Below are 15,192 nucleotides of genomic sequence, written 5' to 3' on the forward strand. Positions count from 1 at the left end.
GATGTCAGGTTTGTTCGTAACTGTCCAGTGTTTCTGTTGCAGATGAAACTGCAGAGGATTCTGTACAAGTTGCCCGCCGAGGTGGTGCGAAGGATTCACAGGTACGCCTTTTGTAATGGCAAGTTTTCGCACTTGGCTGAGATGTGGGACAGTGGCTGGCACAAAACTGAGGTAACTTGAGACCTCTGGGAAGGATATTTGTTCAGAAATAGATTTGACTTAATTTGTGCTGCTGCTGATGATAAATTGGGAAGCCACACAAGCGGGGGTTGTGACGATGTTGCGTGAACCGTGCAGGGAGCGCCACAAGCCGCCCTCGTGGGAGCCAATCCCGCCAGAGTCGCACCGGCTGACGGACGCGGAGGTGACAACGTTTGTGGAGAGTGTGCAGCCCGTGGTCCTGCTCTCCATGTTTAGCAAGGGAGGCAGCTCGGGGGCTGCCGTCGCCCTGCAGGATCTTGCCCTCCTGCGGCCTGAGCTGGTCATCCCGCCCGTCATTGAAAGGTGCGTCTTGGGGTCATGCACCAAGCAGGCACATTTTGGTGATTGCTTTGTGTTTTCTTTTTTAAATGTGTGGTACGTATTTTTACAGCAACAACCTCTATCTCCCCCTCCCTTCAAGTAACACTTCATAGGCATGTAATCTGACTGTCTGTTGAGTTTGTTGTCAGCTGGTTGCCATTTATGATGTTCCTCCACCTGTGGCCCTAATGCTGATTTGCGACTTGGAATCGACAGGTTGACATGGAACTTTAGTGAGGCTGTCAGAGGCATTTGAGTGCCAGCAGGACACATTGCCAGGTGCAGCATCATTGTATTGGGGCTAAACTGTGTGTTCATGGGATGTTTACTTAATGTTGCTTATTACGCAGAAATGTATTGGCACCAACAAGTTGAAGGTTTTTTAAGGTATTTGTCAAAGTGTAAAACTTGCCTGTGTAAGCTCATGTTATGAATGGAAAAGACACATCACATTACACAGACACATTACGCGTGTACAAATTGTCATTCAAATGGAAGAAATGTACATGATCAAGGTGCCACCCTGACAAATGTGGTTAGGTAGAAGGTCAGCTATGCATGTAAACTTTGACATATACATAAGCTATGAAAATTCCATGTTGAGATGTCATGGGGGTCCTTTTGAGAACCTACATGATTTTCTTGCGTTGCAGGTCATCATTGTACACAGCACTGACATTTGTGCCACTGCAACTGCTTTCGTGTATTAAAAAATTTGTGTGTGCCTTATCTTCCACCTGAGGGACGGTTCTAAGTGTCGTGTCTTTTTCTTGTGTGTCCCATACTTCTAGTGTCAATCTGCACTCTTGAGCTTGTCCTCTATTAAAGGTGCACTGAAGAGCAATCTGAACTCTTCTTTTTGCCGCGGGAACTCGATCTACACGTTCCGAGCATTCTTAGAAACTTCGATTTATTGCCCTGTGTGGCCGATTTCCGCAATTATATCAAATTAACGTCCGGCTCCCGCCTTTTTTTTTTAATTCTCCCTCGTACGGCGGGCGGAGTCGACCAACGCGGGGAGTGCCTTTCACCCAGTCCCGTGGCGGCTTGCCGCTCTGCAATCGGCGGAGTAATACGTAGTAATCCGTAGAAGCAAGTAGTCCGCGCTTATTTTTATTTCTGCGGGCTTATTTTGCGGTTATATTATCTGCAAATGAAACTATTTATTCACGGAAACCTAAAAAACAAAATGAAGCGAAAGCAAAGCCTCCACGGAGCTAGCTGAAAGGCACTCCCCGCGTTGGTCGACTCCGCCCACCGTACGAGGCAGAATTAAAAAAAAAAGGCGGGAGCCGGGCGTTAATTCGATTTAATTAGGGAAATCGGCCACACAGGACTATAAGTCGCAGTTTCTAAGAATGCTCGGAACGTGTAGATTGAGTTCCCGCGGCAAAAAGACAAGTTCAGATTCCTCTTCAGTGCACCTTTAAGCGCCAACTAGCTGAACAACAATTTTGCAGTACTTCGAGAAAAGAGGGCACCATTTGATTCACTGGCCTGGTTGGGTGAGTTGGAAGTATAGGGCGTTATGCTTAGTGTCACGTGTGTCCCTTCTTTGCAGGTCCCCTTACAGTGCTCTCCAGCACATCCCTGCAGCATCCCTATTTTGTTGTCGCGCAGGTTGTACTCGTCGCTGGAGACGTTGACGGAGCCACACCGTCTGACGGCAGCCATGCACTGTGTGGTGGCTGTGGCACGCAGCCTGGTGAGGGGCGGCCGCTTCTTCGCTGAGGGCCCCTCCCACGTGATCCCCCTGCTCAACAGTTGCCTGCCCGGCATCGACCCCAACGACATTCGCAAGTGCATCGTGAGTGCCGCCCACTCGTCCATTCCCGCTCCACGCTTTTGTATCCATCGCGGTGGCTCAGTAGAGAGCTTTAGCTGAGCGGGGTTACTGTCCGCTCCGCTCGCAGTTCCCAGCGGAGCCACAGCGGAGCGTCACGCAAGAGTAGAGATTTAGCACAGCGCCTTCCCCGTCCGCTCCTAGTGGTGGTAACTGGACTTGCCAGAAAATGGTTATAAGTAAGCCTCTCTGATATATGCGTGAATAAATAAATGATAGCTGTTTACGTTTGCTGTATGCTTCCTGGTAACAACAGTGATTTGGTTTTAGCAGTGAAGCTTTCGTATTACAAAAAAAAATTAAATGTCTGCCACTGCGAGAGCCAAGCCAAGACCACGCAAGTCACCCCTCGCAACGTGCGCGTGTACGTACTTGTAGCGTTGTCTAGCGTGTGCATTCATCCTCTACGCGTGCGAGCGTCGATCGTGATCGAGTTACGTTCGCAAGTTATCCGACACCGCCTGCAATCTGTTCGCCATGCCAAAAAGTATCCGGCAAGACCCGCGCTGGCGGCCGCCATGTTGAATGTTTACGTTTGGTTCGGCTAGCGCGAGCCCAGAAGGCTTTGCGCGAGGCCCGCTCGTCGGCCCGCTCCGGACTCCGCTTGGCTCGCGCGCTCCCGCCTGAGCGCTTCGCGCATGCGCAGTAGCGCTCCCGCTAGCTCGCTGAGCGGAGCGAGCGCACAAACCCGCTCAGCTAAAACTCTCTAGTAGCTTTGGTGTTCAGCCGCTGACCCCAGGGTGGCAGCGGCTGCATTTCGATGGAGGCAAAATACAAAAGCGCTCATGTGCTGTGCATTGTCAGTGCACAGTGAAGAACCCCAGGGGTTCGAATTTAACGCAGAGCCGCCCTCCACTGCAGCATCTCTCATAGCCCATGTGTTGCTTCGGGACTTCAAAACTCCACATACCACCATAGTATCACCACACTTTTGTGTTGATGTAGTTAGCTTCTTTCAGTTTAAGTGTAAAATAAGCATTGAATGTCTGTTTAGCTAATTTAAGGATTCACAGAATAGCTGCGTATATTTTTTATCGCCATCTTTTTGACTGTGCTTATAATGCTGTTTGCAGTACTTGTGAGTCAATGTCTTAAAGCTTTCTGCACGTGCTGGCAATCCCAAAGTCCCTTCATTAAGCTGACCTATGTTTCTCTCTGGGTCAGCGCAAAATTCTTTGACACTCCTCAAAGGAACTTTTGCACATTTCATGGAGGTAAAAATAAAGGGTCAGCTCTAAGAAGTTTTTAAATTTGGTGAGGCTTGATTACTGTTGAAGATTGCTGCTATGCGTGGCCCTGTTAGGCTGAACTTATTTCTGCAGCAGCCGTACTTCTGTCCTTCTATGTCGCAAGATTGTCCTTTGGCGTTCTTCCCACTTTATCAGCGAGCTGATTCTGGGCTGCAGGCAACAAGCAGAGTGCAGTGGTCAGACACACCTTGTCGTCTTTCCTCATGCAGGTGACATTCCAGTTCATCTCCACATTTGCCACGCTCGTTCCACTAGTAGACTGCTCAAAAGCTGTGGGCCTCCGTACAGATCTCAGTGAAGTGGAGCAGGATGTCTGTCTAGCCACGGCGGGCTTTGAGGACTTCGTGCTTCAGCTGATGGGACGGTACGTGTACTAGCTCACCAATGCTGGGAAAATTGGTGAGCACTCATTCTTTTGTGAGCACATGTGCGCCAGTTCTCATAATAGCATTGTTGACAGAAGGTTGTCAGCTGAGGTGTCACGCTTTTCGGTTGGTCGAAATGGTCATGACGTCAGAGTGCGCGGATTCGAAGTAATGAGGTCACCCACGGATGCCTGACGCCCCCTTTTGGAGCAGACAACAACTAATAAAATAGTTGTTGTCTGCTCCGACAGGGGGCGCAAGGCGTCTGTGCGTGACCACATTACATACCTCATTACTGCGAACAGAGCCATGGATACAACCGAACTCATCGAAGCAGATGGAGAGTCGTTCTAAAGAAGCAGTCAAAGTCGGCAGTCAAAGTGTGTAGCTGTAATGTGTAGTCAAAGTGTGTAGTCAAATAAAGCACTAGTACAGCACAAACAGTCTTGCAGTCAGTGCCAAACAGTGCACCAGGAAAGGCTTTCACCTTGCAGCACTTTAGAGAGCCAAAGTGCCCTCTGAATTTTTTCTTTTTCTATTTTTTCATACCTTTTAAGCTTTTGTGTCCCAATTTTTGTTCTTCACAACTAACTTTTATGCAGTGGCATCTTTCTCTTTAATACCGTATTTACTCGCATAATGATCGCACTCGCGTAATGATCGCACCCCCGAATTTTGTTGGCAAAATTCAGTTTTTTTTTAATCCCCGCGTAATGATCGCACCCCGAACTTGCCGCGGCAATTTGTCGACGATGTCGAGTCTAGCCGACGATGATCGTACTTGCTTATCTGTCTGACAGATGGCACGTGCAGATTACCATCTTGCTCTATCAGCATCGCAGCGGCAGCCGCTTGCTGGTTGACCTGCGGTCACACGGGCAGTCTAAATGCGGTTATGCTTAACCGCGGATACCAAACTTAACTGCGATTATCTCGAATCACGGTTCACCATTGTCGCAAGTCTCGTCACCGTTCTGGGTTGCGGCGCAATGAACGAAGTGACGCGGTGATCCGGCTAAACTTTATTGTTCTCGTAAATAATAAGCGCTGGGATACGGGAACGTCAAAAATGAATCCTCCTTGAGGATCGTGGGCCTGTACCGAGTTGCTGGTAGGAGAAATAACTGCGATATAAGCTAGTTTTACGTTCGCAGCCGCGTAGCAGCTGCCGCCGTTGCCGCGCGAGTAACCGGATCTGCTTGACCAGCTCCGCTGCGAAGGCGTCGCTGAAATCGATCGTATATATTTCTTTTAATACAAAACAATGAGGTTATGAGTAAGGCAGCACCATAAGTAGAACATTCATTATAGCGTTGGTCAATTCAAAAGTGCCGTCCACTGTGGCTTCGATACGAAACAAGTTAGGCTTAGCGACGACTAGGGAGTACAGAGCGCCATCGTCCGCCGCGCTCGCGGACGGCACCATTGCGGTAAGCGCGCGGGATCCAGTGCTCCGAGCGTTACGAACATGTCACCTAAGTACATCAACGATGCGGCGAGGACCGCACATTTTTCGGCGTATCGGCAGTAAAATGCGTAGCTTGAGCGCCGCGGGACGTTGCTGTTGTGCGCTGTTGCCGCGCTATCGGACGAGATCGAAGGCCGCATAAAAGCGCCGTCGCGCAGCACTACACACACTGCCTATTTTGATGCGTTGCTCTTGGAACGTGATTTAGTGCGAAGGAAGTACGTTCTTGAAGTGGGCCAGCTCTTGCGCTTTTCGCACTCTACCTTCTCGGTTAACGACATAAGCCGAGATCGGTTCGCGATAACCGCTTTTAGCGGCGTAATCGCGGGTAGTGCGCCCGTGCGATAAGGGTTGTCTGCCTGCGACTTGTTTGCGTTTTCGGAGGTAAAAAATTTTTTGTAAAAATTTACCCCGCGTAATGATCGCACCCCTAAATTTGCGTCAATTTTAAAAAAAAAAAAAGTGCGATCATTATGCGAGTAAATACGGTATGTATTTATCGACAGTTACTTGAGGCTACCTTTTTTACCCGCTTCTAGCTGTTTATTAGTGAGTGGCAGTAGTCCGTAGGTGATGGTTGCATGCACGGATGAGTTTGATGTGAAACTTATCCCACCGGCTTCATCCTCTCTCTGTGTTTCTTTTGGCAGGTGCTTTTCGCTGATAGAGAATAGCAGCCTGGAGAGCCCAACCCGTCTTGACCGGGACACGGAGAAGATGAACACCGAGGAGAACATCCTGGAAGTGGGGCTTGCTTCCACCTTCAGCAGCATCCTCACCCAGAGCTCGCCCGAGATATACAAGGTGAGGCCGCAGGGGTGACCCAGCGCTGGAACCAGATTTCTCGGGAAGTGTCAAGCCAGCAGAGGTTAAGGATTTGAAGGATCAAACATCAAAGGATAAAACCACACACTTTCTCATTTTGATTGTTCGAAGCAAGTGCTTGGCCAACTTGTTCTTACGTGTGATATGCAAGAAAGCCCACTTGCAGAACTTCATGTGAGATCCAAGCTTAGAAGCGTCCGAACGTGAGGAAGCAAAGAAGACGCCTTTTGTGGTGTTGAACTGACACCTCATACTCTATCTTTGGATAATTCGCCCAGATATTTTCGTTTTCCCGCAATTAAGAGTTATGGAAGTCTGTGCAGTATTCAGTTGCTGCCGTATATTCAGAAATGTTAGATATAAACTTCTAGAAATCTAATACATATATAATATATAAAAAAAGTTCCGAATATCCGCAAAGTCCTAGTTTGTGGTCATTTTTTTTTTTTACTACTCTTTGTCTAGCCAACTCACAGGCTGAATCAAAAACCAAGTTATAATATTGCGTTTCTAAGTTAACTTCTGTTTCACGGGGTGCTTGTTTCTGTAGGCAGTGTTGAGGGCTGCCGTTCGTGACTCTGCATCAATGTTACAAAGTATGCCCACAACCTCTCTTTGCAGGCGGCTTTGAAGAAACTGCATTCCTTTGTATCTAGCCGAATCCTGGAGACACGAGTGTCTGGCCGCTACGTCGCTAACTTGTGCCGTTGCATGGCGCGGGTGAGTCTGTCTTGTCACTTCTGTTTAAGTGCACCACTGGGTATTAGAAGTGGTATCCAAACATAGCCTTCATAAGTTTCTTAATATCCTAAACATAACTTCCAGACGAGTGCGCCAATAATCAGTAGAAAGTAGTGATCAGAACTTAGCCTTCTCAAGTGCCTGACTATATTAGGCATTCCAAGGGGACAGAGTTTTGCTTTTGAAGTGAAAAAGATTATGTATTAGCATGCGTGAGAGCATTCATGATGTAAACTCATAATTGCTTTTGCTTGTAAAGTTGTTGTGTACATCTGTACTTCTTACCACTTTTCCCCACCACTTCTCGTCTTGAAATGCTTGTTTGTAAAATATGCTTCTTTGGTTGATCTGCATCACTGTGTGCCAGTGCACTTTGAAGCGTTCTGACAACGTAGTTGGCATTACTGACGGCAGAATTCTTCACGATCAATTTTGTGCTCATTTCTTGTCTTGCTCGTGTTGTCATTGTTCGAGAAAAAATTTTAAATATGAGGGTCTCTTTTCTTTGCCTTTGAAGCCGGCTGTGGATACAGGTGTTGTGTCTTTTCGCTTGCAATGCAGGTGAACCCGAGACTGGCCTTGGGCACGTTTGTGCCACACTTCACCAAGCTGGTCCTGGCACTGACTGTGTCCGAAGAGGTGGCCACAGAGGAGCTGCTGGACGATGAGCTTCTCTTTGCCCTTCTGCTACTTTCCGAGGTAGGTGGTAAAGCCTCTCTGTATGCATTTCGAAACTTTGTGGGACCCTCCCTCTCTTGGTCTGTAGCTTCTTAAGGAGCGACTGTTAAGCCTGAATTTCGCATCTGAATTCCAGTACCGTGGAACGCACATTCTTGCATGTTTCGTTTGCTCACACTCATGGGACTCAACATTTGGTGTGGTGCTGTGCAGTACTTTACTTTCACTAGAAAACGTCGCATTGGATTTGATGTTTCAGGTGATTGCACATGCAAATTTCTGGTTACTTAGTGGTTTGGGGATTCGCCTTGCATGCAGGAGGTGCTGGGTTCAGTTGCTCGCATGTCCCCAGTGCCGCCAGGTATCCACTGGTGACACAGTCCGTACAAGCTTTCCCTAACCTGGTGCTCAGCTTCTATGCTCTGAAATGCTTGAAAATGGGTCTTCGACCACACCTTGCATGACGATAATAGATTGTGTCATGATGATCATTGGGCAAAGCTGCCCTTACGTCATTACAATTCATCGTCACCATTATTGACATGCGTATTCTGTATTTGATCTTGAATGTGGCTTCGGGAGACCTTTACAACAATGCCAGGCTCTCGGAAAGAGCAAGGAGAGCACGCGGTGGCTCATAAAAGCACTGTTTCTGACTCTCACTGCTGGGGCAACATTTCTTAGCTTGTACCAGCTGCAATGTGGACTATGCTGCATGATGCGGCCCCTCTTCTTTGCTCTGTGCACCCTTTTTATGTGACAATGTTTGCCTCAACGGCAGCATTCAACACAGGAGCAGAAGTTTGAAGCCAGCTTATGGCCGTACAAGTTATTTTTTCACATAGTGCTCACAGCTGGGCTGGTTGGTTACACTGAACACAGTGATACATGGTACGCACACTAAGAAGTGGATTGAGGACAAGCTAGACACTGCTGATGCTGGAACACAGGACAATCGCCGCCGCGGTGGCTCAGTGGTTATGGTGCTCGGCTGCTGACCCGAAAGACGCGGGTTCGATCCCGGCCGCGGCGGCTAGAATTTCTTTGGAGGAGAAATTCTAGAGGCCCGTGTACTGTGCGATGTCAGTGCACGTTAAAGAACCCCAGGTGGTCGAAATTTCCGGAGCCCTCCACTACGGCGTCTCTCATAGCCTTAGTTGCTTTGGGACGTTACAAATGCCATAAACGAACGAACGAAACGAAATGGAACACAGGACAGTCTCCATGCCAGCATTCGTGGTGCTTTACTTGTCTTTAGACCTTGCCTCTTAGCAGTGCTACCATGCCTCACTGTGTTCATAAGATTCTTTTCTTGTTCAACTTTGGTGGACACACTCGAGTGAATCATCACGAATTCATGAGCAGGTAAGGTTTGCTGAACGAGTGTTGTAAATGCTGTTGTGTTCGGAAACATGAAGGAGTGTCTGCCTGAGTGTGAGTGCTGTCGCCAAAGGTGTTCTTGTTTCCCCTGTGCAGATGGTGCGCTGCAATGGGCAGGAGCTTCTGCCGCACCTGCCGTCCCTACAGGAGGTGCTGAAGCGCACCCTGCACCTGTCGTCGCGCCGAGGCTACCTGCTGGCGAGCAGCTTGCTGCGGAACATCCTGCGCGCGTGCAGCATGGTCTTCCCCCTCGACTACCGCATGACTGCACGGTCGTGGGAGGAGTGCGTGGACTTTGCCAACTACCTGCCCACCAGGGTACGTGCCCATGGGAGGGCGCTGCCAACTGGCCGGCAGCTGTGGGACTTCACTTTTTTAGGGTGCACAGCTTAAGGGTGGCTATTATCGGAGCTCGGGTGAATCCTTTACGCATAACAGAATTACAGGCATCATGCATGCCTGTAATTCTTTAGGATTCCTTATCAGAAAATTCCTTATCAGAATTACTTATCATGAAAAGGTAAGTAAGAGAAGGATGGCATTGCAATGCTAACTTTACATTTGACTTTGAACTGAATTTTTTTCATTTTTGTCAGGTGCTTGTTTAAAATTATGATGATTAAAGTACAGGGAGACATTTTTGTTGTTAAATGAAAAAAACATTGGTGTAGTTACCTCTATGCTGAAGAGTTTTTCTATTCCTTGACACTTCGATTATTTCTTAATTGGAGCTTTTGGTTGTTTGTGCACTTCTCAAACTTAGCTGGAGTTTTAGCTGGAGCTTAGCTGGAGTTTCAGCAGTGAAGAATAAGGTAACCAGTTAGAGCTTTATGTGCCTCACAGACATACCTAGGAGCCAGCATAACAGCGTTCACAAAGCTGCCAGTGCCATTGCAGGCCTGACGTTGCTTTCAACACACAGCACTAGGCGTTCTGACTCTTCAGAGTGGAAAGCCGCCGCGGTGGCTCAGCGGTTATGGTGCTCGGCTGCTGACCCAAAAGACGCGGGTTCGATCCCGGCCGCGGCGGCTAGAATTTCTTTGGAGGAGAAATTCTAGAGGCCCGTGTACTGTGCGATGTTGGTGCACATTAAAGAACCCCAGGTGGTCGAAATTTCCGGAGCCCTCCACTACGGCATCTCTCAGAGCCTGAGTCGCTTTGGGATGTTAAACCCCATAAACCAAACCATCTTCAGAGTTGAAAAAATCTGCGATGGTGTTCATTTGCAGGAGTGGGGTCAAGCGGGTGATCTGGACCACCTGAACATCAAGTGGCACGTGCCATCCAAGGAGGAGCTGGCGTGCGTGCAAGAGCTCCTCGAAACCTTCTTGTACCCAGAGCTGCAGGCACTCCTTCTCTGGAGTCGGGGAGAACGCAGCCTCTCCAGGTGTGTTGTGTCATGCTTCTGTAAAAGATAACTTATGGTCAGTTGAAAGTAATTATTGCACCATTGGCTTTTTAAAGCGTGGTTGTTCTGTAAAGGATAACTTATGGTCAGTTGAAAGTAATCATTGTGCCATTGGCTTTTTAAAGCCTGGTTGTTCGGGGACAAATAAATGAATCTGTAGCGGTTCTCATTTTGAAGCAACAGTTTTCGAGGGTATTAGTATTCCCAGTGTGCACACCTTTCGGTTGGAACAGTAGAATTGGGCATAGTAAAAGATTTGTGATCAGACATCCTTGCTGTGGACATCATGTTAATGTCATGTAGTCTTAACATATGTGCGCAATGTCTGTATTACGGAATAGAGTAAACTTTCTTAGAGTGAACTTTCTTAGAGTGAACTTTCTTAGAGTGAACTTAGAGTGAACTTTCTTAGAGTGAACTTAGAGTGAACTTTCTCAAAGATTGAGCGGGGTTAAACAGTTGCCTTCCTGCGGACTGAGAACACTTCTAGGTTGGTTCCATTGACAAGAGCAGGGCTGTTTTTATTCCCTGCCCGCTTGACATGGCTAGTAAAGAGTATCGATGCCAATTTTGAGTCTTAATGTAGAATTTGTGTGTGCAAACAAGCATGCAGAGTGCACCGGTTTTGACAGAGCACACCAGTGGGGACATTAGGTTTCACTTTTGCTAGCCAATGGATGCCATGCCACCAGGAAAAAGAACTAGTGCCGAAAGAGATTGCTTGAGAGTGTAATTCCAGATCCATCATGGAATGTTGCCCTGTTGTGGTGTTGGCTGGTTTCTTTACAGCTCTGTTGTTACTGACAGAGTGGCTGCGGTTTTTCCACTTCATTCTTCATTCACTTCTCTGCATGAGTTGGACTTTGGGTGATTCTAAAGCAAGCCTGGGTTGTCCATAAGTGCCCGAGGTTGGTTGTGTAATCAAACAGCCTGTGTGTTTCAGGGAGGAGGTTCAGCGGAGCCTCAACCTGGTCCTCGACTGCATCCTGGGAGCAGGGCTGGCACTCCCAATGTGGCCTGGGGAGTCCATCAACCTGTAAGCACTGCATTTCCCAATAATGGGTTTTTGACCTTCTCCGAAAAGGGATTTCTTGCGCCATAGTTTTTTTTGCGATGTCCTAACCACCTAACGTGTGCTGTCTTTGCTCTTGTGCAGACTGGGCTCAAAAGTGGATGTTCATCTCGAGTACAAGGTCCATTTGGGTGTGCCATGTGAGTTTTAAATCAGTGTCTAGGTTTTCGGAGGTTTTATGTTATTGTTATATAAACTAAAGAACAACGGTGTCTACAGAGCATATTAAATGTGCTACAAAGGAATAATTAACATGAGTGGCTTAGAGAAAATAACAGATGTCGCAAGGGCACTACGATCACGTGTTTTACTGCGGTCTATCTGTTTGCAAACTTACCTTGGGGATTTGAAGTGTCTTTGTCCAAGTAAATTGATTTAAGAGCACTTATTGAAAGCATGTGTAATGGTTTTTGGGCATCCCTAAAAAAAACCTACCTAGTACTTAAAACCAACTGCATAGCAGTACTGTATGACTTGGTAACATAACATGCCGCCCTGCTTTTCTTGGTACATACATCCTCATATGGGTCAGTGGTGGTCTGCAACTACAACTGATTGTTTCTTTTTCTTTTTGCTTTTACATTCCTAATAGTGTGTAAGTTATATGGTGATGCTGGTCTAAACTTGCATGCATATGCTAATGCCCACCATTTTTTTTACTGTGCAGCTGTGGACTTCAAGTCTGGTGAAAATGTGCGGCAAGTTGTGGCCACCATTATGCGCCAGGTGCTAGGTATGTGAACCCCCACACTGGTTCCCTGCACTGACAGTTGTCGTATTGAATTGAACCAAATTTTATGGAGCACGGTCATGATCCCCCTCTTTTTAATCTTTGCAGACCACACTCTGGAGACTCATGAGGACGACATCAAATCCCTCTGCTTGATCATAAAGGTATGGGTTAGCTAAGCACTGTATAGTGTACAGCTGGGCTATAGGCAATGTTGTATTGCAGATCTACCACGAACTCATCTTCTTCTGGGGGACCCCCAAAGATGACTTTGATACTCGATGGAAAGGGTTCAACATTATCAAGAAAGGCCTGGAGAACAGGGTACGTGTGTCATATGCATTGAACATTACGGAGCGATCAGTGAAGTGAGTGGCTTTTTTTTATAAGGTTCAGAATGATATTAATAGCTGCAGGCTTTTTTTTTTGTTTTCTGAACAGCAAAAGGCCAAACAGTGCATGCCTGTTGTCATGAACGATGCTTCTATGCTTGTCTCATTCAACAGCTCCTTGGTAAATATCAGTGGGCGAACGTTGGTCATGTGCATCACATTGGCGATCGCTTCCTGCTAGGGTGGCAATACTAATGCATAGTGTGAGGGTGTGTGGTGAAGTGTGAAGAAATGTGATCAGATTATGAGTTCTTGTTAATCCATTCTGCAGACCATTCACCCTGCATTTCCTTAGTATTTTCAGAATGTGTGCTGCAGCGAAGCGTGGGTTGTAGTCTTCCAAGTGCCAGGACTCAAATTTTTTTGTGATATAGAAGGTACATATCATATGCAGAGTGCATTATTGAGAGGTGGCACTATTGCTGTGAGGAGTCTTACCAGTACCGCACATAATGCAATGCCTTTCTTTGCACAGCTTGCCAGACACAAGCAACACATTCGAGCACTGCTGGTCGACAGGGCTCAGCTGCAACATGAGGTGAGTTGACAGATGCACATTAACAAGTTTGAACACACTGAATGAGAACTAGGTTCTCACTCAGGGTGTACAAACTCGGGTGTACAAACCTGAGTGAGAACTAGGTTCTCGCTCAGGTTGTCCTTGGAACCTTGAAGGGTTCTTGGAGCCTATCTGATTGCATGTTGCTTTTGGTAATGCATTTTAATAGCTGGCACTTGCAAAATGTGAAGAAAGACTAAAATGACTATAAACACGATTGCCTTTGCGGTGGAGACATCTGATCAATATACTCGCCTTATATAAGCTGGTGTTTATGGTTGCGTGATCAAAACATGTTTGCACTCTTTGTGTTTTATTCGTACAACATGTAATACATTGCTCTTTGCCTGTTCGCTCAAGCATTTATGCTTGTAGGCAGGCCGGGCAATCCATCTTATCCTTGTTACAGGAGTAAAGTGCTGAACTATATCGGCTGCTGTTCATTTAATACATTTCAAGCCTAGTTTGCGAAGCGGCAGAGTTGTTGCATGGATTCTCGGTACGCAATTTTTGCTGCAGAAAGTTCTCGCAGGGCGTCAAACACCTTTCTGTGGGGCACAAATGCAACCTATTAGGCGTTTGATGTTAGCAGAGCGCAGCTGCTAAGATGCTTCCAAGCTTCTATGCTTCTCTCTGTGTGGTTTTTTAAATGTGATGCCAGGTGGTGCAGTAGGAAGACCATCAACTTTTTAAATTTTCTTTCAGATGCGTGTTCTGAGCCATTACAAGAGCCTGTTCACGGATATGCACCGGAACCTGATGTTTGACCTGTCGCGCCTATCCACCAGCCACTATAGTGAGGCAAGTTATCGTGTTCAAGGCATATCGCCAAGCACATCAGGAAGGAAGTGTTTTGACTCTACAGTTCTATGGTGTTAAGGTTGTGCTGGTCTGCAGTTGTTTAGGACCTTTCCTTCCGAACCATTATGATAGTATGTCTTGTTAAATATCTGTGCTGTTCTCCGGTTGCTTTAGTTTCGCCTTAGATCAGGGGTCCTCAAACTAGATGCCCCAGAATCCTTGAGTTTCTTGGAGTGCTTTTTGAGTTCTCTAAGCACCTGAATCTGTGAACTTCAACCCCACCTACACCTTTTTTTTTTTTAATTTAATTTTGGACTTAACATACTGGGATTGCATACCAGTGACTGCTTTCATCCAGAGCCAGTCATTATTAATCAAATTTAGGCATTTTTTTGATGAGCTGCATGTCTGCGTGCTCATTTTTGTGTGCTTAATAGGCCGGAAGGGATGGTAACCAAGACAGGTTCCGCCGTACCTTTTGAAAGCTGTTGACATTCCCTAAGGCTTAAAAAATTGAGGACCCCTTGTGTTAGCCAAAATGGCCTTCTTTTAGTTTATACGTTTTAAATTCATGTTTTAGACCTTAATGCTACTAACAACCATTACTAATGAGATGCACTATGGTCAGAGTTGCCGCTGCACTATTAATAAACCCCAAACTGCTACTACTGCTGTTGCCTGTGCAGGTGCGGATACAGGCGCAGGAAGTGCTGGGAAACTGTGTGAACAGTTATTCAGGCTCACACGGTCTCCTGCTTGAGGGCCTGACGCAGCTGCTGACCCCAGAGCGCACCGATGTGACCCACGAACAGTTCAAGGGCGCCCTCTACACTCTGCTGGGCAAGAAACAGCGCACCATGCTCGTGCTGTGCGACTGGCCCTTCCTGGGGCAGCTGTGGCCCGCTCTGGTCGGGGCGCGGCACTCCGAGAAGCCCTCCATCATCTGGCTCCTGGAGCACATCCTCGAGACCCTGCAGAAGCACCTCGAGACCATGCAGATTGCACTGAAGGTACGCTGCGTCAGCTTTGTGTCTTCGAGGAGCACTGCTGGTCTTGGTCCAGTGAACAAATCACGAAAACGATGAAACTTTATTTCTTCATAGTTTTAATAAAGGTGAGGTATTACTGCATTCGATGTAGGGTAAGAGTGCGGGCTAG

At 47.2% G+C, this 15,192-nt stretch overlaps 1 protein-coding gene across 1 annotated transcript in view; it reads left to right on the plus strand.

Moving 5' to 3' along the window:
* Positions 1-15,192, plus strand: part of LOC149332330 (proteasome activator complex subunit 4A-like) — a 49,322-nt gene that overhangs the window by 12,876 nt on the left and 21,254 nt on the right. The window contains exons 9-25 of the mRNA XM_089557217.1: positions 43-101; positions 298-504; positions 2,143-2,329; positions 3,825-3,979; positions 6,099-6,252; positions 6,895-6,993; positions 7,576-7,713; positions 9,169-9,390; positions 10,302-10,459; positions 11,424-11,516; positions 11,637-11,692; positions 12,220-12,285; positions 12,391-12,446; positions 12,508-12,606; positions 13,150-13,212; positions 13,939-14,034; positions 14,721-15,044. Coding sequence (XP_089413343.1) covers positions 43-101; positions 298-504; positions 2,143-2,329; positions 3,825-3,979; positions 6,099-6,252; positions 6,895-6,993; positions 7,576-7,713; positions 9,169-9,390; positions 10,302-10,459; positions 11,424-11,516; positions 11,637-11,692; positions 12,220-12,285; positions 12,391-12,446; positions 12,508-12,606; positions 13,150-13,212; positions 13,939-14,034; positions 14,721-15,044 — 2,232 coding nt within the window. The remainder of the gene's footprint in view (positions 1-42; positions 102-297; positions 505-2,142; positions 2,330-3,824; positions 3,980-6,098; positions 6,253-6,894; positions 6,994-7,575; positions 7,714-9,168; positions 9,391-10,301; positions 10,460-11,423; positions 11,517-11,636; positions 11,693-12,219; positions 12,286-12,390; positions 12,447-12,507; positions 12,607-13,149; positions 13,213-13,938; positions 14,035-14,720; positions 15,045-15,192) is intronic.

Source organism: Amblyomma mixtum, chromosome 8, assembly GCF_055824585.1.
Source record: "Amblyomma mixtum isolate Tamu chromosome 8, ASM5582458v1, whole genome shotgun sequence".
Lineage (NCBI taxonomy): Eukaryota > Metazoa > Arthropoda > Arachnida > Ixodida > Ixodidae > Amblyomma > Amblyomma mixtum.